The following is a 24,155-nucleotide window of genomic DNA, read 5'->3' on the forward strand; positions in this document are numbered from 1 at the left end:
TTTGTGAAAATTGCGGGAGTGTGAGGGGGCTGAAATCAACACTCAAGCCATTGGCAATGAAAGGGTGCTGTCCGTGGTCCTGGAGCACTACAATTTATTTATTATTATTTTTCTCATTGGTAGACGCTGAGGCATAGGCTACGCTACGGTATAGGATAGGTGTGTGTGTGTGTGTGTGTGTGTGTGTGTGTGTGTGTGTGTGTGTGTGCGCGCGCGCGTGTGTGTGTTTTGTGTAGGCTATCTGGGGGACGGTTGGGGGGGGCTCCCTACCGCAGGAAGCGCGGTTGAATCATCGAGCGCGCCTCCGTCGGATCTCCTCTTCCTGCCGTCACACCCACTGCTCGGTGTTGTGGGTTCGCCCCGTAGAGAAGGGGAGGACCGACGGCACACACAGCAGCAGAGAGTGCTGCAGTGCGAGCGCAGCGGGGGACTCGGAAGCGGAGGGGGAAAAAACACACACACACACACACACACACACACACACACACACACACACACACACACACACACACACACACACACACACACACACACACACACATCATCAGCAGCAGCCTTATTGCCGAAACTTGGTCTAAGGAGAGATCTGCAGCGACGCCGTAGCGACACAGGCCGGCATGGAAGAGTATTTGCGGAGGGTCCAGAGCAGACTCGGGGTGAGTTGAGAGCCTTCAGCGGCGTTAACACCAGGTTGTGGGTGTAATGAATGAGACCATGACAGGAAGGCATACTGCTGTGCTACAGGCTGCGTTACTGTTGCTGAAAAAGCGTACGGCAAAAGCCTCTCACGTTTATCGGTCCCCCAAGCACCTGTAGCTCGACAATATGACAGTACAGGGAATGAGCTCGTTGTGTTTACAGGAACATCAATGTGTGGATTTGAATGAGGAGCTTATTTCTGATAAGGGGGAGGCATGACATCAACAAGTTTAGCCAGAGGCTGTCTTCCCTGCTATCTGGTTGCTCTGCAGATACTGACTCATGATTTGCATTTAATCCCGGACTGAATATTGGTTCACACATAAAAAAAAGCCTCATGCAAATACCAAACAACCTAATTTATATAGACTAAATGACTGTGGAACCTTTGGGGCACAAACATATTGTTATAGATCATGGATATGTGGCTCAATTCTTTTTACATTTCTGTATACAGTCTTGGTCTGTGTACATTTAGTCTGCCAGGAGTGTCCTGCAACACTTGCACAGACGTTCACATCAGGGAGCCTTTCATGGATGGTGTAGCCTACATGCCTTTGGGCTATGGGCTGTAGGGCCATGAAAACAGCTCTTTCTATATGTGCTTGTTTAAATGGCATGACCATATTATCAGTTGCAGTGCATGGCCATGACGGTATCTTTCAAAGGTTCTGAGCTGTAAACACATACAGTATATTCTCACCTGCTACAAAGACGATTTGTGATGACTCAGTGCCCAGTTGATATTGGCTACACTTTAGGCATTTATATTTTGGCTGAGTTGTTTAATTTCTCTGTTCAGTATAGAGTATAGAACATTCCCAATGTCAGGAATTAATCAGAAAAAGTCTGCCGGCCACTGAAGAGCACACACTACTATCAGTGACTAATTAATAGTAATGATTTAGCTGTTTTGGTTATTGAGTCAACTTGGTGCTGTTTTTCATGCAGGCTTGTAATTGCTTTATGCTCTCAATTAATGATATTTTCAGCCATTCTACAGTATTCAGAATATTGAACTTGACTGTTTATTCATGTAAACAGGTGTCTGTCGGCACAATACAAAAATGCATATGAACAGACTGTCTGGAATTAAATTTAAAGAGGATAAGAGCTTTTATCTAGGATTTACTTCACATAAACGTAGGGGAAAGCTGAGGAGAAGAGAAGATCAAAGAAGCAAATCCGCAGATCAGAGAACAGCAGGGTAATTGAGTGATAAGGAGGGCAACTGATGAGTGTCATCGAATTTGCAGGTAAAGTGTAATACATGTCATGATTTCTGTCTCATACGCACGGACACACACACACACACACGTGCACATGCACACACACACACACACACACACACACACACACACACACACACACACACACACACTTTATCTCTCTCTCCCAGCTCTCCAATATAAACTTTGATGATTCCCTATTTTGCTGACCACTCTCTGTCACTCTCCCTCTCTCTCTTTCTCTCTGCTCTCTGTAGGCCACCGTCCAGAACATCCATACCTCTAATTGGCTGGGCTCTTAGTGCTTACTGAACCTATCTTTCTTTCATACTCAGTTTTTCTCTGTATAGCTCCACAGCTCTCCCTCCTTCACTCTCCCATCGTTTGGCATAGAGCTGAAGCAATGTGCTGAGTGGACTTCTACCATCTGTCCTTCTCAGTCTGCACACACACACACACACACACACACACACACACACACACACACACACACACACACACACACACACACACACACACACACACACACACAATTTGTAATTTTCAAATCTTGTGTGTAAGGTGCGCCAACGTTACAATTTATTCCAATAAATCTCTACTACAACACATAATAGGTGAGATGTAAAACAAATTGCTAGATAAAGGAGGTCAAAATTGCCTTAACTGCCTTTCTAGGCACTCCTGCTGTGAAAACAAAGGTTGGCTATTGAAAGTACAATTATTTTAAAATCATTTATTAGAATGACCGAACCAAAAGGAAAAGGAAAAAAGAAAGCATGGACTGAAATGTTCTTCATCAGAATATTGATACCATCTCTCAAAAATTACTGCAATGGAGTCTAAATCTTCTTATGTAAAACATTTACTTTTTTCTTTGTGCAAAGAACATGGTGATTTGTTCACTGAGCATATTCCACACAAATCACTAACTGTTTTCTTCTTTTTTTCTAATACAAATAGTGTAAATTATACTCAGCCCAGGTCCTTCCTGTGTTTTTTTGTCTCTTTGCCTGTGTTACAGTAAGAGGGTTTCCTCTGGGTGCTTCAAGTTTGTGTCCAGAGACATGCAGTCAGTCGAGATGTCTGTGGGTGATGGACTGGTGACTTGTTAACAGTGTTTTCTTGACTTTAATCTAATGTGCTTGGACAGGCTTCAGTTACTCAAATGGGTGCAAACACCAGATATGTAAACATCTACTGTTTAAAAATACATTTAAAGGTTTTACGGCATCACAGCTTTTTTCTCAGAGTGATATTTGGCTGAATATACAAATTGAGGCAGCAGGGCATCTAAAGGAGATTCATAATACTGTATATTCGAAAACTGGCCTGTGATGAGGAGAGGAGAGGAGAGGAGAGGCTTCTGTGGTGAGAAAGGGGAAAGAGCTCAGAGGGAGAGCACTCAGATTGAAGGATATCTGATGGCCAATGCATGCTCGTGTGCGCACACACACACACACACACACACACACACACACACACACACACACACACACACACACACACACACACACACACACACACACACGCACACACACACACACACACACACTGGTGGCCTTTTCTCTCTCGCTAATGCATGGCTTCCTTTCTCTGGCTATATAGTATTGATTTATTCTCCTTTTCTCTCTCTCCAATGAAGGGACTGGCTGCAGACCTCCTTCCCTTATCCTTCTCTCTCTGACACACCTTCTCCTCTTTCCTCTTCATAGTGTTCTCTCCCTTTCCATTTTTTGCCTCTCATCTTCATTCCTTATCTAATTTCTTCCTCCTTTCTCTTTCTTCTCCCTATCACATTTTTTCACCTGTCTTTCCTCTATTTTTTTCCTTGTTCATTTTCCCAAACTCCTTTACATGTCTGATTCATCAATCTGCTGCCCATACCTACATTTCAGCTCCCCTTTTTCCATAAGCCTCTTCAAACTCATTGCCGTCTTTCCTCCAATCTCACTCCACTCCTTCCTCTCTCATTCTGAGTCTAATCAACAGCCTTTAACCTCTCTCTTCTCCTCCCTCTCTGTGCTTCGGGCTCTCATTTCATTTATCCATCTGGCTCTATGAATCTGGTAAGGCCCTACCAGGACTGGACTGGGGTAAAAAAATCAGCCCTGGACTTTTGAGACCCAGACCAGCCCACCACAATCAGTTGGACACCAACCGTCCTTGCACTCCCCTTCAACAAACGTACATACCAGCAGGATTCAATATTAGCACCATTTACCAGCCAAATGGTGATAAAATAAATGCAAGTGGCAGGTAGATTTGCTTGAATCACCAGCCAAAAAAAAAGTAAAATTTTAACATTCACTAGCCATTTGGCTGGTGGACAAAAAGTTCATTTTGACCCCTGCATACCAGCCCCTGATACTCTCACTTAGCTGAGTGGTAAGTAAGAGAGTATGATAATGTACTCACTGATTCAAAAAGGCTGCCTGGCTCCTGATGGCAAGATGGCTAAAGGTTGAGGGTAGAGCCTGGGTGTCATCAAGATGTCTTGTATAGTAATAAGAGACAAGTCTGTAAGTTAAACTGCAGCTTGTGTTATAGTGGAATGTGGATAAATCAGAAAGTTATAGTACTATGTTTGCAAGTGCTTTAGCTTGCTAATACATAACTAACATTAGCTTACTAACAGCTAACTTGTCATCTCTGATAGACAAAAGGTGCTAAAATCATCGTTTGACATCCTTAAATCTCATGTTTTTAGCTAGCTAGCTACCGGCACTTTGTGGAGTTACTTTCGCCGCCGGTGGGGGCGGGACTCAAATGTGCTCCCTCTTTATGGTAGGATGGAAGTGGGCCATAGTGGGATATGATTGGCCAGTGTTCAGATCAGGGGTGTAGCACAAAAGCCTGGGCCCTGTAGACTTAGATTTTCTATGGGCCCCTCCCCGCATCCACCTATTCATTCTAGCATCTTTTAAGTCCCTTCTCATATGAGGGCCCTGGGTACTCGGTCCCCCTTTTCCCCCCAGTCCGACGCCCCTGGTTCAGATGAGAAACCAACCAGTGGGCCAATCATGTGAACTCTCTCCTCTCTGTGGGCCGGTCAGTCAAAGACCAAGGATGTGAATGGCCTGTGTTCATATGAAAGACACACAAGTGGGCCAACGATGTGATCTCTCTACTCCCGATGGCCAATCCATGCCTGGGCCCTGTGAACAGGAACAAGAAACCAACTCCATTCCACATGCATAATAATCAGTACTTTATTCATCTATTCCCAGCATTCAGCTCCATCAAAATCACCGGCCTCCATTGTATATTTGACAAAACAAATGTGCACACCATAAGATTGTTTTTCTACTTTCAAGGCAGCCGTTGAAGCCATTTTGTCAATAGTCAATCAATCACAGTTAACATTTAGTCGTCTTTGTATTTAGATGGATAGCATGGAGCTGGCTTGTATCTTACTCACAATGCACTTTCATTTGATAGCGTCTGGCCGGCTGCAGATTGTCCACAAGGGAAAGCTGTTCAGTCACCAGCAAACCATTTGTACATGTAATCTGCAATTCAAATACAGGACAGGGAAATGCAGGGAATGCAACTGCATTTTTCTCACAAACATTATGTGCTTTCATTTAAACAAGAAGAAGTAACTATAGGCCAAATTGTTCACTGTGATAGGAGGAACTAGTCTTCTTTGAAAAATGGAGCACTGTTAAGTATGCAATTTGTGGCTAGCAAGTTTGAACATTTTGGTAAAGATTTCTGGTCACAAAACTAACCACCTATGTCTGATTCCTGAATAACTTTGCCAAATAATTTTAAGAGGGTAAACCAAAAAGTGTATGAAGTTGTCAAACTCATACTACTTCAAATACTCACTCGACAGTCCTGATGCGCTTCTATCAAAGTTATTTTTCAATGCCACAAAGCCAATGTATTGTGTGTTAGCTTAAGTTGGAGGATACACTGAGCTTGTGGCTGTAAGGTTGTTTTGTTTTGTTTTGTTTTGTTATCAAGCCAGGAAAGATGAATGGTCAAGGCTTCCTACCGGCCTTTTTCTTTGTGTAAACTTGCTACATCCCCTCCAATCAGAGCATCCTACAAGCCCATTAAGATGAGCTACAAATAGATGGGATATTCATTGTATCCACATTTTGCTGCTTGATTAATGGTGCAGGCGGCGGAGCAGGCTTGTACTAGTGGTGAGTCAGCTTATCTGTTTTAGATAAAACATTACAGATTGACACAGAACACCCATTGCAAGATGGGAATGGGTGAGTGTGATTTTGTGTGTTTCTTCTCACTTTCAGTAAGTATAATGAATGAGGATGCATGTCATTAAAGAGGAAGCCTTTGCTAATTTATGTTATGATGTTTTGAATTCCTAAAAATGTTTTTATTTTCACAAAGATTAATGTTGAATGTCCAGAGACTTGACCTTTGGGTGTGTGCCCCCATGTAACTCTAGGTAAATAACTATTAATTAAGTACCAATACTGGAATGCCATATTAAAATCTAATACCAAGAGTCATAGTCAATAAATGAAGGGAGAAACCTAATTTTCTGCCTTTTTCACACAGAGATGAATGCTTAATCTCTGTAATGGAGCTGCCATTAATGTCCACTTAACCTAAATGAGGAGCGCTTGTCTGCATTGTTTAGTTAAATTAATGGGACTCATCACTTCTCTGATACGCGTGTTACTCTGAGTTTCCAGTGAAAACGTTTCTCTCGCTAATTTCGACCATTGCTTCACTGTTACAAATTATTTTGCCTCTAGTGAAGTGCATATTGAATATTATTCTCTTTCAAGCATTAGCTAAACCTTGCAGCACCATGATTTCATTATTAATGCATACAGTTGGTTTCATATAACACAGTCATGCTGGCTTAAGGAGTTTCAAGTGAAACTGTTATATCAGATATCAAATCAAACAATGATGTACAGTATGTCACCTACTTCCATTGTTGGATGTTGGAGAACAAAGAAATTAAATATCATTGAATGATGTATTATCAAGCATATTTAGAAATGAAGAAGCCAACAATTTGTTTATGTACTATGTGTTTCCAGGCATTAGAGGATCCCATCCATGCTGTTCTAGGTGGACCGGAGCCAGATGTTGACACTGTGGCTGCGACACTGTGCATAGCACTACACCTCAGCCAGGTAACATGAATTCTATCTGTTAGTGTGCAGGTGTTTCGACGTGTTTCAGACGGTCAAAGATTTCATAGGTTAAAAGGCCATATACAGTAAGGCACATGTCCTACCAGTGCTTGGTAGCACCTGGAAGTTGAGCCAACTCTTATGAAGTGAATCTATATTATCAGCCCTCACTTTAGAAACATGTGCTCTGTCTATACAGTATATACTACATACTTATTGTCATAGAATACTGTTTTTGCTGTATCACCTAACCTTTTGAGCTTTTACCTTTTCAATGTAATTTTTAAATGGCATTTGAATCAGGTAGCCACTTGCTCCTCCTACAATATGTAAATGTAATCAAGGACACTCCTTCACATGATAAAGCACACCTGTGTCTTGTCCCCTATTTAGCTGTTTTGTCCCTCGATACCCTGTCGAACAGTCGGCGACTAGCAACTGCGTTGGTCGGGGGGGGGGGGCGTGGTCACGGAAGGCTTGTATCATGTGGACGCGCCAACAGTTTTGTTGTCATTACTTACAATTCCTCATGGGGGCGGCAGAAACTACACACTATAGCTTTAACAATTTAATTTATTCAAATAAAACATACTAATTGCTTAACTTTGTGGGAACATCAGATTCCAATTCTGTTTTTGACTTACTATGTGTGTCTGTGTGCTCCAGAAGGAAACGTCAGGTAGGGTGTGTGTGCCAGTGCTGTGCCGCCGGCGATGTGACGTTAAGTTGCCCGGGGAGACGGTGAGGTATCTGCGGAAGGTGAAAATTTGTGAGAGCTCGCTGCTGTGGAGAGAGGATGTAGACCTTGTGAAGCTTCATCACATCGGAAAACTCTCCCTCACACTGTTGAGAGATGGACTGCTAGATAGGTAAACACACTCACATACGCAAAATATTTTATAGCACAAACACCAGGTCAGTTTGTAGATAACTTCAGTTCACGGTTCAGTGACACACACACACACACACACACACACACACACACACACACACACATACACACACACACACACACACACACACACACACACACACAAACACACACACACACACACAAACACACACACACACACACACACACACACACACACACACACCAAACAGATCCAGACACAGTGGGTTTTGGCTCAGAAGACTATTTGTTGATGCAAAAATGAGATCGAAAGTATGTTTGGGTGTGCATTTCTGGCCTGTGTGTGTGCATCACTCATGACCCAAAGGGGAGTTGTATTTATGCAAATGCCTCACAATCATGGCTCCTTCCCCTGCAGCCATCCATATCTCCCTCACCCCTGTCTTCTCCTATCCTAGCTCTGAGTACCACACCTTGGAGTCCAGCATCCTGCGAGTGGTCCATCATGACGGGCAGCAGGACGCAGGGGATGATGGGGCATCGTCCGTGGTGACGACAGTTGCCGGGGAGATTCTTCAAGAGGCAGCAGAGCACATCAGAGCAGCGCTGGGGGAGACTCTCGGAGGTGAGGGAGGCGCAGGCGCCCCCCAGGGGTGTGTAATGGGGCGATGAAGGAGGACACACACAAATCCCCTGACATGACTCGCTTAACACCCACCAGGAGAGATGGAGAAAGAGAGAGATGAGGGGTGGTGAGTGTGAGTAAGGAAGAGTGCTGAAAGACACACAGAGTCCTATAATGTGACTCTTTTTTATTTAAGTTAGTTTAGTCTGTTGAGTTGTTTTTGTTCTGTCAGGTCATATTTTTCCACTTAAGGGGCTGTTCATTATTTAATTAAGGGGCCACCGGAGGAGTTTTGGGACCTCTAGGCTAAAAAGACGTGATCCTTCCCTTGCCAGTAATAATTTTTCTATGACCCTCCAACATGATTTGAAAAAGAGGCACGACCCTCCCCTTGCATGCAAGTTTGCACTTAACATAGAAGTACAGATGCCATTTGATTTTTTACAGCCATGATGTACTTGAGTTAACCTCTGCATTCTCATCTTACACATCCCACTCCTCTGTTATGGTGTGGTGGCCATTTCAGTAGATTTACTCACTAACATTGTTGTGGAAACACAATAAGCATGGAAACTAAATGCACACTTCATGCATTACTGCATTACTTCAGATACTAAGTTCCTCCTCTAGTAAACTAGTATTCACATGAAATAAAACAATAAAACATTGAGACCATTCAGCAAAGGACACTGGGAAATAACAATTCAACACTGGTTGCTATGGACTCGTCACTAGGCTTCCTCAGTCATTATATTTTAGCACATAGGTAAAGGTGCCGAAGCTGAACATTATCCAAAACACATATGTTTATTTTTAAAGCAGATTTTAAATTACATTGTAACAATTTAACAATTCGCCCTTATGAAATCCAATCGCGGCACGGCTGTCTTAGAACGCAATAGACAGACGGTGGCGGAATGCCCCGACACTTAAATTCAACTAAAATGTAACAGTGAACAATCAGTGTTGGACCTACAGTCTGTTGAGATGCCTGTCCAAACGCAGTAAAGAAGCGCAGTCACACCATAACACTTTAAGACACGTTGAGAAAAAAGATCCGTATTTTGCTGTAATCCCGTAATGCCATAGTCAGACCCATCTGCTAGGGGGCCGAGACTGAGAGCTACATGGATAAATATGCATCAAACAAGCCACTTTGAAATTTTGCTCTTTTCATGAATACAAAAGTTGGGTGACCCTCCCCTCAACAAAGAATAAAAAGACATGATCCTCCCCTATTTTCCTCCGGTGGTCCATACCATAAATACCGAACGGTCCCTAAGTAAGAAAATTGTTACACAAAATCAAAGAGAAATCACTTTATGTTTTAAATGGATAAAAGGCAAGACAATAATAGAGAAAATAGTAAAAGGTAGATAGCGGCCGAGAACAAAACGTGTGTTTCTACGTATGTACTGTGTATGAGAGTCTCACAACAGAATGTGTGTATCTGTGTTAGCTTGGGTACAATAATATTAGTAATATAAGTAATAGCATACATTTTATACTAGATGGTTTACTGCAATTAAAATTACACTACACTACTTAGGGTGACTACACAAATACTTGTGTCTGATCAACAAAGAGTAGTAAATTTGCAGTGTGTGTGTGTGTGTGTGTGTGTGTTGTTAAGTCAGTTACAGCCTGCCAAACAGGTACTCAAGTTGTCAATGTTCAGCAGCTGGAGGTCGGGCAGAAGACATGAGTGATCTCGGTTCAATAACACTGCTACTTTTCTTCTCTGCCGTCTCTCACTGTGATTTACAGAAAGACGAACAGACAGAGTATGGTCAGATAGCGAAAAGGTGAATTAAGGATGGAGTGAAAGTTAAGTCGAGAGACACATATAGAAAAAGAGAGATGATTAGAGTAGGAGAGTGATGTACTGTGTGTAGTCCAGTTCTCTTATTTCTCTGTGAAAGCTCTTTGGACAGTGCATTTTCAGGAGAGTTCAGTAGCTCAGCTCAATTCCTGATCTTCATAAACTCTGTTTAAAATCAAATGTTACCAGAGGACATATATAACTTTTTATCGGTTTATATACTGAACTGGGCTATTTATGGCTATTTTAGCAACATTTCAGCTTTTATTTACAGTAAATGTACAATGTATAGTTGTACTGGATATTTTCTACAAACTGCATATATTTTTGAGTTGTCTTGATTAAAATGAGACCAATAGGAAATATTTGGTGGAGCATAAAAAGCACAAAATTGTAAAGACTTGAAGTAGCTCACATGGCCATTGTCCCAAATGTTGCTCTTGCCTTTCATTAAATGTGTTGATTTACTAACTATTGTGGTACCTCAGTGATGGCACTGTGTACATATAGTGTAAAGTCTAACCTTACTGGATTTTCCACACAAAGTTTCACAAAAACAACACAAAAAGTTATTTTCTTTTGTTATTGAACCAAGACTGAACGTACATGAACTTATGAACAAGAGCCAGAGTGTGCATCCTGACACACCCAAATGTGTTTGTGTGTTTATGTGTCCACAGAGGCCTTGCAACTGCAAAGTGAAGCTTTGTGGATCAAACATGGCCGTCAGTCAGCACAACTGGAGGAGCTCATGAGATCCTTGGAGCATTGGAGTGATGTCACTGCAGGTCAACATGATGCAGCGAAGCTACAAGGTGCATATTATTTTATTATTTATTTTATTTACCTTTATTTAACCAGGAAGAGACTCATTGAGATTAAAAATCTCTTTTTCAAGAGTGTCCTGGTCAAGACAGGCAGCAGTACAAACACACGTACATACAAACACAAAATACACAAAATACACAAAAACACTAAAAACATAAAACAACTGAAACAGCAAATCCCTCAAAGTCAACCACAATCCTAAACACATCAGGCAAAACATCTACAGCCAGATGTGGCTGCCTCCAAGTCAATCAGCATCCTCTTAAAAGCGACCAATGAGACCAGCTCATTAAGTTTCATGGATTTCTGTAACTTGTTCCATATAGAGGGAGCAGCAAACTTAAACGCCTTTTTCCCCAGTTCAGTTCTAACCTTTGGAACAGACAGAAGGAAAAGATCCTGGGAACGAAGATTGTAAGTCCCGATACTATTTAAACTGATAAAGGTCAGAAGGTAGGATGGAAGTAGATCTAAAATAGCCTTGTATATGAAGATATACCAGTCTTGAAGTCTCCGTCTTGATAGAGAAGGCCATCCAATACGTTCATACAGTTCACAATGGTGAGTGAGGGCTTAAAAACCAGTGATGAACCTCAGAGATCCATGGTATAGCTACAGTGTCCAGTGCATGTAAACTTTGAGACGAAGCATGCATGTGTAAAACATCACCATAGTCAAGTCAAGTGGCAGCAAGCAGCCTCTTTCTAGATTCGAATGAAAGGCAGGATTTGATTCTGAAATAAAAACCTAGTTTAAGTTTTAATCTTTTTGCTAGCTGCTGAATATGAAGTGTAAAAGAAAGAGATTCATCTATTAAAATACCAAGATATCTGTACTCAGAAACACATTCAATCTTCGTACCCTGGGAAGTGAGGATTGAAGGCAGGTTTGATTTGGATATTGAATTTGAAAAAAGCATGACTTATGTTTTTTCAGCATTTAAAACAAGTTTTAAATCATAAAGATTCTGTTGAAGCGTGTTAAAAGCAAGTTGTAACTGGGAGAGGGCCTGGTCTGGGGTGGGTGCTGAGCAATACAGTACAGTGTCATCAGCATAAAAATGAAATTTTACATTAGACACATTATGATCAATGTTATTGACAGAGGATGAATAGCAGTGGCCCCAAGACTGACCCCTGAGGCACTCCTTTTGTTATTCTGAGATAGCGAGAAGTGCTGCCCTCCGCCTGCACACACTGAGTTCTGTCTGTAAGGTAATTAACAAACCAGCTGACAGTGTGTTCAGAAAGTCCAGCCCTACACAGTCTGTGCTTAAGCACTATGTTGTCCACTGTATCAAATGCCTTAGAAAGGTCAATAAAAAGGGCTGCACAATGCTGCTTGTTGTCCATGGATTCAATAAAGTCATTTAAAACCTTAAGAGCTGCCGATGTTGTACTATGCCTTTTTCTAAAACCAGATTGGAAGTCAGATAAAACATTATTACTGTTAAAAACATTCTCTATTTAAAAAATCCTTTAATTGATCACTATTTAAACACGCAGAACGGCTTTAATTGAACACAGAAGAGTTTATACATAGAAGAGAGAGAGATGGGGTGACATACAACCCATCTCTCTTTGGTTATATGGATTGTGTCTTAATGATATAGAACCTCTGTGTTCCTTCATGCAACGCAATAATAATTGTACAGTGCTCTACCATCCTCATCATATTGTCATCTTATACAGCAGGACACACCAAATTGTGGTATAAAGCAAATAACAGACAATACAGGTGAAGCTGTAATAGACCTTTTATGGCAGACATTTTGAGTTGTTATAGTAGGAAAAGCACCTAATAAAAAATGAATGATGGCCCCATTCTTTTTATGTGTCCCAGTGGCCCTGAATTTGGTTGCACCAGCTATTTGTAAGTTCTTTCTAAGTTTAACTACAAGCTAGTTTCAAACTACTAAGTTACTAAACTGGGGTTGCACCATTTAAAGTTAAGAAATGTCGGAACTGGTAAATATTTTGGTAATGTAAAAAACAGCTGCTAGGAAACATCTGTAGTAGTCCAATCAAAAACAATCAACAATGTAGGCTAAACAGGAAGTCTGTAGCATCACCATAGATGTATTGTAAGAACTGGATACCAGACTCAAAGATGGCACCCACTCACTTGAATAAAAATTGCTCACTGAGACATTATGATTCCCACTACTTTTCTTGGCAAGACACACCCTGCGCAGAGTGGTTAGGCAGATGGTTGAGGTTAGGCATTGACCTTGAGTGGTTAGGGTCAGGAGCCCCATTGGTCAGGGGATAGGACCTTAACGCACAAGCATGGACGCCAGGCCAATCCTGTCTTGCCAAGAAAAGTAGTGGGATTCATAATAACGCCTTGCTGAGTGCATAAACCACGATAGTTTTTAGCTTTTGGGTTTGCTTTTTGGGTTTGCTTCCTGCACGCTGTGTTTCTCCTGCTCCACCCACGCGTTCCCGTTCAGCCCATAAGGTTTACATTGGGATGACATCACACACATAATAATAGCTTTTCTAGGGTCTGGGAAACCTCTACAAATATAAAATCATTATGGATTAAAAAATTAATAACACACAAAAAGTGTTAATTGACCATTGCAGTTTTAAGATGCAATATGTAATACTGACAGCTAGTGTTTAAAATAGTTACTGCAGTACAAATTCAAAATACTGATGAGAGTCGTCTCCCCTGCCCCCTCCTCCCCAGACTTGAAGTTTAAAGAGGTTGCCAGTCTGAGACCGCAGCATTTGTTGCTAGACGCTTGTCTCCCATAGCCAGACATTACTTCACAGTACAGAGAAGTAGCTAACGTTAGATGCTGTCATAAAAGCCTGTGCTCACGCGGCGCTCTGTACCCAACTGACAGACATACTTTTTCGGCTTAGAATTACAGTAGGAACCGCTAAAAACACAACTACCTCACTGTCCTCTCCACCCGACAGACAGACACACTTCCTAGGCTTAGAATTACAGTAGGAACCACTAAAAACACAACAATCTCGGTGTCCTCTGCACCCGACGGACAGACACACTTCATTGGTTTAGAATTACAGTAGGAACCACAAAAAATAACACTACCTTGCCGTCCTCTCCACCTGACAGAACACACTTTATTGGCTTAGAATTACGGCAACAATCGCTAAACACACTGCAAACTTACGGTCCTCTCTTTCCGATTAACAACCCCCCTCTCTTGGCTTAAAATAACTCACCGTTGTCGGCTACGGCCGCTGAACAGGCTACACGTTGTAAACAGCCGTGGCCCGCTTGCTTGGTCCTCCGGTAACGTTAGCAGTTAGCAGGGTTAGCATGGCAGTGTTAGCCAGGACCAGTCGGGATCACTTTACTGGCTGTGTCTCAGTTGTTTTTGCGAGTAACCACCTTGGGTAGTCTAGCTATATAATTCAATGTGAGTACACAAATTTTGAAATGACATAAAATGCCCATCCCTTGTAGCCGTGATAAATTACCTGAAGCTAATGTTTACCTGTTCAGGAGGACAATTAGCCAACTCGGTGTCCTTTTGGGCTCTAAGCTGTCTACATCTTTCAAATACATCTCCAATATTTACCCGGGGTTTGTTACGTCTCTTGTCACGCAACTGTTAGAAACATGCCGGTTTGTTTTTAAGTCGGGTAGAATTTTTCTCTGTTGATCCTGTTCATTTTGTTAGCTGCTTTCATACTAACGTTACAGCTGTAGCGTGCTGGGTTTAAGCTTCTACAGGTATATCTGGCAACCCGGCCTGGCTGTCAAACTGGGCAGTTGATAACAACACACAGGCCAAAACACAAACAGAAATTCCGTCACGAAATGTAAATTTCAAAAGGAGAAAATACTGGCATTAGCATTGTCAGAAAAGATAGTATTTTAACTTAGCATGTTTCCTTAATATCTGATGATACATTGGGGTCATTTTTGGATTTATTACAGTAAATATATTACATAATATGTAATGTAATTAATACTTAATGTAATGTAAAACTTTTATCTGTAAAAGTTTTACACGTCTCTTTATAATGGTGGTTGACAGAGAAAATTATTGGCCACAGGGGACTTTTCCGTTGCAGTAACGTGAGTGGACACTGGAACAAATTGGCAGCCAGGCTGTGTGGCTATGCCGTTCACTTAATACTGTACATCCATGAGCATCACAAGCTGTAACGTAACTGCCAAAATGACAGTTTAAGGAGGCCAAACAATACACTGTTTTTAAACGTAACTGCCAATCCAGCAAGATGAAGAGGCTTTAAACTAAATGTGGATACATTTAACATAGTTGGAGGTTCTCTCTGTGCTCTGCCGTTGACAGAATTGTCAGGTAACTTCATTGCTTAAAGTTCAGTATAATCACTGTAGTATTATTTTGCTCGATGGCACATTTTCCGTAGTATCGCAACATCCTTTCTATTACCTCTCACTTCTGGAGAGGGCCTTCATGCTTGTTTTTTTCTGTCCGTTATGAAATTGTTTTGTATTCTTTTGTGTGTGTGTGTGTGTGTGTGTGTGTGTGTGTGTGTGTGTGTGTGTGTGTGTGTGTGTGTTATATAACTGTTTGTGTGTGCCGACTGGATGTAGACTTGGAGCAGCTGCTGACTCTGGAGCTGAAGGAATTTTCTGATGGACAGATGACCATAGCACTTACTTCAGTGACCACATATAAGGAGGTAAATTTAAATCTTAAAAAACATCTTAAAATGCTGGATTCCATTTAGTTTCTCTTCAATCAATTAAAACATGAATATCAACCAATATTTACCAAATTCAGGGATTTTGTTTTCTTTTGAAATATGACAATATCTTTCTGAATGTTTGAATGTTGAAGAAGAATACTATAATTAAGGGTAAATTAAACCCAAGATATTATTACAGGACAACAATTAAAACTATGTAAATGTGGATTCTTAAAGCTTGTGTGCTGACATAGAAATAATGGCTAATTAATATACTTATTACTTACATTAATGGCCTCATTAGCCTCACTGGTTCCTTTTAATACATCAGGGTGATTATATTCAGATATAATGTGGTCCACTTCCCTTTGTTAGTTGTTTTCAAAGAAACTCATGATGACTTTTTAAAAGAAAAATGTATGAATGAATAAAACTTTTTCAAGAACATGGTTCTTTTTCAAGAACATGGTTCTTTAAAAAAAAAAAAAAAAAAAGTTACTTTTGATGGCTTTGTTGTTTTGGATACATCACACTGGTGCCGTCATTTTGGGGATGTGTTGTTATGCAAGTAGAGGAGCCCCTCTGATGTTGTGATGTTCTGCATTTGGATGAGATGCAAATGGAGGCCTGAGAGCCTCATACACAACCAGGTATTACCTGCCTCCCCACTGATATCCTAAAATCCAACACACACACATACACACACACACACACACACACTAAAACATACACACAATTGTATACACATTTGTGGAATGTTTGTGTTGACTTTTCTATCTTTCTATCTCTGTCACTCTCTTATTCTTCCTATTCACATTTGCAAACGCATGCACACACACACACAAACACACAGAGGATGCTTAAAGCCTTTAAGCCTACCCCTTGCTTTTCTTCCTGCTGCAACTTCTAATGTGTTCACCCCCCTCCCATCATCACCCCCCCCCCCCCAACAAAAAAAAAATCATTCATTATTTCTTTTATATCTCCTTTTCACTTCCAAAGCCCATTTTTCTCAGCGGCTGCCTAGCGTGTGGTATTAGGCTATGTGTAAAATAAATGATGTCTGTAGCCGTAGGGGTATGGCTCTGCCTCCCCCAGAAAACTACCTAACGTCCAAGGAACATTAAACACCCAGATCCTCGTTTAGCGAATAAATAACCCTTCATTTGAATGGCTTTGTCTGTGTATGTGTGCACCGGACTTTCTGTGCATATTTTACCAGCGCTGTGCCTGCATGCTGTGTGTCAGGAGAGAGAGAGACTGAGAGAGAGAGAGAGAGAGAGAGAGAGAGAGAGAGAGAGAGAGAGAGAGAGAGAGAGAGAGAGAGAGAGAGAGAGAGGGCCCATTAGAGACTTAATATAGAATAAATGGCCAGGGGCCTGCGTCGCCAGCGGACCCTCCAACTCCACAGCGTCATGGTGGGTTACTAATGACCTGAGATCGGGCTCCAAAATGAACTCCTTATATGCATGTCATTTGCAGTGTGTATATATTTATATATTATTTTTTAATTGTGTTTGAAAAGAGAGTAAAACGGTATGAGAGTGTCATTTATTGAGGGGGCTTAGGGAAGTTCTGCCTTAAATGATTCTTTCCAGAAAACTAAATAAATTAGATTCAATTAGTCTTTAATGGTTTATGTGTTTGTCAAAATGTGATTTTTGTCCCTCTGTGTGTGTGTGTGTGTGTGTGTGTGTGTGTGTGTGTTAGCAGTAAAAGAAAAGACAGAGTTGAGGCTGTGATTGCCTAGTTAGCAGAAGAAAAGCTTCAGAGTGTGTTTGGTGTAACGATATGGACACATCGTATAGACTGACTAATGTATTTTTTTACTCTGTACAAACATGCATTAGTCAGTCTGTGTGCTCCTTTATTATGTAAGAGAAAAGTGTGAATGAATGGAGTTTTATTCTTTCAAAATCACTGCGCCTGTCTCGATGTTTATGTGTGTCAATTATATTTGCTCATCAATGTGCGCAAATATTTCTATCAATTCTTTAAAAAATATTTTCATGTTTGGCTACAATGGCACAAATACTGCTATTTAAAATATCATGAAAACTTTCCAATGTTGCTGCAGATGGGCAATAATTATATGAATTTGTCTGTGGGGCTATGTGATCATTTTTATTTGTAATTCAGCATGTACAAACAGCTGTGTTGAAGGTGTCACATTGTATAATGATAAAGCTGTGAAAGCTATGCTAAGTTACATATTTGCAATGCAACCTTGTCAGCTTTGCTTTATAGCATATGGTTGTATTCAGTACGTCAAATCTCAGTCTGCACCACAAGAATGAGACTTTTCTGGTTGTCTGCTATATCAATTACTTGTTTGCTGTTTAAATTTGTGCTATTTTTCTGTTGTTTTCAAAATGCCCCTGCTACACCTGCAACTATACTAAGCACGTTCCCTTATTGCTGCAGTCCGTGCATGTTGTAATATCTACTTTCTTTAGGTTCTGCATGCAGTATTTCTGCTTTCCAGAAACAGAATATGTCTAATAATTACCAGCTAAAGTTACAGAATCTTAGTGAGTGAAACAAAGTAAACAGCTCAGAGTGCATCACCTCCATAAATGTCTGCACTGAAAACACTACTGTTTTTATTGTGAATGCTTGAAGCCCAGAGCTGTAATTTCTATTGTAGCCTCAAAAACAATTTGGCTTGTTGTCTGACATTTGGTCACTAAGTAAATAAATAACAAGAGCAATTTACACTGTAAGTCCTTATGAGTTGCAGTGGTCGTACATCCATTGAAGCTTGCGTAGTCTATATACATTCTATAGATTTTAAAGTATTTCTAGGAAACTTAAAAACTAAAAATATAAGTAGGCCTACTTGGTAAAATTCTGTATTAGAAATTACCAGTTGCCTTTAGTCATTTCTAGTTATTATGTATTGTTTACATCTATTTTTGTGTGGCAGTTTTTATGTTATGGCAGAAACATATTGTGTCTTATGCATCATAAAATGTTCTATATTTGCTGTTGTTCCTCAGTATTCGTTCATTCTCTACAGTAATCAGCCCACACAGTGGCATTTACTTTTATGTGGTCAAGCCAACTGGGATTTTTTTTCTTTCTGTTTTTTAAAAAGTCACCAATTTGTCTCTGTGTACAGAGGATGCTACATTGTCTAATAGACCGGTGCAGCACTGTGTCAGCTAGCAGCTAGCAGTCACCACATGAGCCAAAAGGGGTCGCGATCCTTGCTTAAGGGCACACAGTCATTGTGCAGCATCACCTGTAGATGTGAGAGACATGACAGCTAGTAGCTAAATTGGCACAAGGTAACAGAGAAGTTGGAAGCTGTTTCTTGCTTGTATGTAATGTTGTGTGTAACACTTACATGAAGGTCAAATTAATTAACATACTAAAAATACATTATTCACATATTCATGCCAGGCAGTGTGTATCAGAGGTTTTCATGGCTCAGTAATTAGCGCTGGCAGATGAAGCATTGGTTGGATAAAGAGTTGTCATGCTGTGGAGTTGATGAACTGTAGGAAGGACAGGAGCCCACGGTCACAAGCACACACACAGTCATGATTATGTGAATAATATTTTTTTTGCGTATGTTAATATGGACATCTAAGTATTCCAATTCTGTTTTAGAGTTCTTTCTTTTCTGTCTTTTGAAAGCTATTTCCACTCTTGAGACTGGAGAGAGGGGAGGGGTGGGAAAGTAATAAAAGTTAGCATTTTGGTTTGAGGTTGAAATCTTGAACATAGGCTAATCCAGTGTTCCACCAAAATATCCAAATAATTGTAATGTTTTATTTTCTCACAACAAAATCAATCATCTTTTGTTCTGTATAAGTGTGGCTATCATAACGTGTGTGTGTGTGTGTGTGTACGTCTGCGTATCTGCTTATGGGATAATGCATCTGCTTACGACCTAACATTATTTTGGACGTTTTCTTTGCTATGTTTTATGTTGTGGATTTATTTGTTTAATTCTTTCTGTGCATGTGTGTTTGTGTGTGGGTGTCCATCTCTCCGTCTGAGGTACGCTTTAGGTTTCATTTTGGCAACGTTGATTGTCTCTAATGTTGTTTGTTCACAGTCCTCCGGCCCTTCTGTTTGTTTATGCGGGGCCAGTTTTGCCCTACGCCACTTGCACAAATAATTATGCTCACTAATGAAGGGGCCCGCAGCCACGGCACTCGGTAAATGCCTTTCTGATGAGAGGCACTAGGAGACAGCAGGTGCAGGGTGGGCCTCCCAGGGACTAAGATTGAAGACCAGGAAGTCAGGGTGTCCCGCCCCTCCATCCCTCTCTTTCAATTCCTCTCTGACTTCCTGGTTCTTTCTTTCTTGCTCCTTGGTGATTTTCTTAGTGAGGGTATTCATTAATACATACTGCTGTAGCCACTTTATAATCTTTCTATTCAAAATCTATAGGCATAAACATAACATCCTATTTACAGTAGCATGAAATTTGCTAATGCCATCAGGACACGAAAGCATTGTTGTGTTGTAGCGCTTTATATGGGAATACATTCAGACAAATGTACACAAAAAACATCACTTGTATCTGCTATGTGAAAATAATTTTGATACTAATTTGTTTGGCTGTAACACACATTATAGGCTGTGTATTGTTTCACATATTTAAGCAAGTTTGGACATAAGACAATCATTCATACTGTATAATTCATACTGTATAACTTGCCCTGATGTTTCTTCCTCATAATTTTCTCTGAAACTCTTGTTCTTTCTCTCATCCCACATTTTCCTTCTCCCCCTGTGGCTTCTTTTGGCTTTGAGGGCAAACAAATAAACAAAACAAAACATTTATAGACTCAGTGCTTGCATCTTGGCCCCCAAATCCCTGCACTTAGAGCTGAGCGAATGAAGCATGCGGAGAAGGCCCATATGAGAAAGACAGACAGAAAGACAGTTGGGCTTCTTTCTCTGCAAACTTTTACCCCCCTCCCCTTTTCCCTCTGTCTTTCCAAAAACTTCCTAAGCAGTAGGCTAATACTCTTGTGTACGGGTGTGTGCGCACGAGTGCGAACAAGAGCATGTGACTGGTTTGTTAGCACATGCATGTGTGAGTTTGGCTGTGCACGTGTGTGTGGCAAGTGGTATATGTGGCACATGTGTGCGTGCATTTGCATGTGTGTATTTGAGCAGGGTGGTGTCAGCTCGCTCCTTGCCACCCCATTTGCTGTAGCTGTACCGCTGTGATCACAGACAGATGTATAAATCAAACCTTGCTTGATGGATTCATCAGGGTGGCGAAACGATCGCCTGAGAAGAACTTGCAACTCTCTTAGCGTTCTGTGTTCTGACGGAAAGGGTATGCAAAGAGCCTAAATGGATGAACGCTTGATTAATTCTTTGCCGGAGATGTTAGCGACAGCAGGAAATGTATTTTTGCTTTGACTGTGTTTGCACGGGAATTTACGCGCGCGGGGCGTGAGTTATGAGGCCTGAGTTTTGTACCTAAGGCTATTGTGCATAATGATGGCAGGTTGGGAGAACTGCAAGCAGCCGCTAAAGACTTGCTACCTGTGGAGCAAAGACAACCAAAGAGAAAGGGAGGGTGTGTGTGTGTGTGTGTGTGTGTATGTGTGTGTGTGTGTGTGTGTGTGTGTGTGTGTGTGTGTATTGGGGCCTAGTGTGAAAGAAAGATGAAGCTGCAAAGTGTGTGAGAGCAAGAGATGAAGAGTGTGACAGGGAAACGGAGACACAGGTGAAGATTTGGGTAAAGGAAACATAAAGGAAAGGATGCCATTAGAAAAAAAAACAAGAGATGTTACAAACAAAGTTAGATTAAAGGGAGAATAATTCCCCTTTGATGCACAACTTCTCTGTATGCCATACGATACTGTACATGGGTTTAACCTACTTTTGACCACACAAACCATTGGTCACTGGTACTGTAAATACTTAGTCCTCGAAGATCTTGGTCAGCAACTGTAATTCCACAAAGTCCAAAGTTGGATTTTCTGTCATTAAAAGTGGTCAGTGAAACGTTGTCTTACACTGAGAGATGCTGCACACAAAGGGCTGTTCTTCAACTATTCCAATCTGTATTCCGGCAACTTGGCAATCAATCAATTGAAACCCTTTCTGAGAGGGTTAGAAGAATGTCTCCTTAGGAAAGAAGCTTTTCTTCTCATAGTACTATTGTCATATTCGTAATATTACCATAAGTAAACCACCAAAAAAAACACCTTCATATCAAAACAAAAAGCCATAGCTTGACTTCGAACTATCACCATCACAAACGGTACACTGATTATTTTTACATCCACCATGGGTGTAAAAAATGTTTTAAAACGTTGATATGCTGCTAAAGGACTTTAGTGTTTCACATTTTATTTTTCCCATACTTGTATTACTATCTTTGTGTTGTGTTACACATATTCTTTTTTCTTATTATTTTAATATTCCTTTCATTTTGTTTTTGTTGCTGTTTCTGTTTACTGTAATTTACATTGAAAACTCTGTCTTATTGAATATAAACATTAAATTATGAAGTACAAGCCATAGTAGTCCTCACTTTTTGATCAGCTGTAGCTTATCTGTAGTACTTTCATGACAAAACCGCCATGTTGTTAACAGCATGCTTTTCTCTGATGCAGTTTAAAGAATTAAAACTGGTAATATTGGAAATATTTGCAGTTTCCAGTGACTGTCTGCTCTTTAATCAAAATGAAAGCTAATACTGTATAAACTGCATCAGAGAAGTGGCGAGCCGTGTATTTTACACCTGGGCCTTCAGTACTTTCCTACAGCAATTGAACCACCTTTGGATAACACCATGACACTAGGACATTATCATGTGGAATAAAGTGATTTAACACAAGGCTCAACACCTAGAGTTTCAATACACTCTTGCAGAGACATGATGACTGAAGCCATCAATTTACGCAGTATGGCAGGATGCTGCATTAGGCCTACATATAGTCCAAATTAATGTAATTACCAAAGAAACAAAAACAACCGGTCACATTTACTCATACGATGACCACAAAGCAATCAAAAACACAAATAACACAATCAGCGATCAACAGGCTTCCCCACAAATTCCAGCCAAGCTGCTGTGGCTCAACAACACACATGACGCCACGCACACACAGAGGCACAGCGACCACTGACACTGCTCAAACCCTTTAACACCGGCCGCAACAATCTAAAGCAAGCAGTAAAAGGCGAAGCTAGTAAAATCATTTTACTAAAATGCAAAAAAAAATCCATTATACTTACCAAAAGCTGCTCATCATTTGCAGAAAAAGTACATCTTCCTTTCTTTCATTAACTTTGCATCTAAAACTCGAAACAAACTAACGTTACTGCTAAGGTTATGTGATGCTAGCTAGTTTTGCTTCTCGGCCACTGTACATTAACTCGTCCAAAAAATGCCGAAGTAGGTTGTAAGGCCAACTAGAAGGCTCTGTCCCGTCAAAGAATACGCCCAACAGGGCAAACACGAAATTTGATGGGCTACAGAATATGACAATCAACAACATTGTCCTTGCTTAAACAGGCCTCAGAGTAGATTTTTCACCCAGAGACAGCACAGAGGGGAAATCTGATTGGATAAAAGCTCTAATTTATGAAATGCACTGGAAGCCGCACAACCGAGGGAGAGAGTAGCAATTAAATTACGGTAATAGACTAGTGGGAACGGACTTTGTAAAATATATATAAAAAAAGGGCTTGTGAGTCGGCCAAAGAGTAGTAGGCTAACGTTACGTTTTGAGTGGATGGCGAGTGCAGGACGCCGAAATGGATGCCAATAAGATTCAGAATGGAAAGTTTACTTTCAAAAAGTTGCCAAATGGTTCCATTGACAAGACCAAAGTGATCTGTGTGTTTTGTCGTTGTGAACTGAGCTATCATCGCAGCACGTCCAGTCTGAAATACCACTTGATGGCCAAGCACACAGCTAATGCGAATTATCCGCCCCCTTGTCAAAGCCAGGTGACAAAAGCACAAAGCAAGCCGATCCACTTTTCCATGTTGATAAGAGCATTAAAATGAGAAAAAATAATTGGACAAAAAGAAATCTAGTGACATTTAGAATAGATAAAAATGTGCGATTAATTGCAAGTTAACTATGACATTAATGCGATTAATCACGATTAAATATTTTAATCGTTTGACAGCACTAATATTATATCTCTATATATTATATATATATATATATATATATATATATTATAATATATAATATTATAATATATTATGATTCTGACAATTTCTTGGCCAGCAGAGAAGGCCTTGCTGGCACTGACGGCCCACCTCTGATATAAAGTAAGTAAGTACAGTGAAGAGTTTAAAGGGAAACTCTCTGTTTG

The 24,155-nt window shown here is 40.7% G+C and overlaps 1 protein-coding gene and 1 long non-coding RNA gene across 5 annotated transcripts in view; one reads left to right on the forward strand and one right to left on the reverse strand.

Annotated features, from left to right (window-relative positions):
- The first annotated feature begins 265 nt into the window (after positions 1–265).
- The window catches only part of LOC116056700, a 50,450-nt gene continuing 26,560 nt past the window's right edge, over positions 266–24,155 (forward strand). For 3 of the 4 annotated variants that reach the window (XM_031308989.2, XM_031308991.2, XM_031308990.2), the window contains exons 1-6: positions 266–656; positions 6,956–7,051; positions 7,718–7,920; positions 8,363–8,529; positions 11,032–11,166; positions 15,746–15,834. In XM_031308989.2, coding sequence (XP_031164849.1) covers positions 618–656; positions 6,956–7,051; positions 7,718–7,920; positions 8,363–8,529; positions 11,032–11,166; positions 15,746–15,834 — 729 coding nt within the window. In that variant the 5' untranslated portion in view covers positions 266–617. The remainder of the gene's footprint in view (positions 657–6,955; positions 7,052–7,717; positions 7,921–8,362; positions 8,530–11,031; positions 11,167–15,745; positions 15,835–24,155) is intronic. The other variant, XM_031308993.2, reaches the window with a different exon arrangement.
- On the reverse strand, positions 5,158–23,176 carry LOC116056702. The gene is made up of 4 exons (XR_004106633.2): positions 23,062–23,176; positions 8,378–8,610; positions 7,696–7,801; positions 5,158–5,437 (listed from the first exon to the last, which is right to left on the reverse strand). It is a non-coding gene; the product is annotated as an uncharacterized LOC116056702 (long non-coding RNA).

This window comes from Sander lucioperca, chromosome 2, assembly GCF_008315115.2.
Source record: "Sander lucioperca isolate FBNREF2018 chromosome 2, SLUC_FBN_1.2, whole genome shotgun sequence".
NCBI classification, from domain to species: domain Eukaryota; kingdom Metazoa; phylum Chordata; class Actinopteri; order Perciformes; family Percidae; genus Sander; species Sander lucioperca.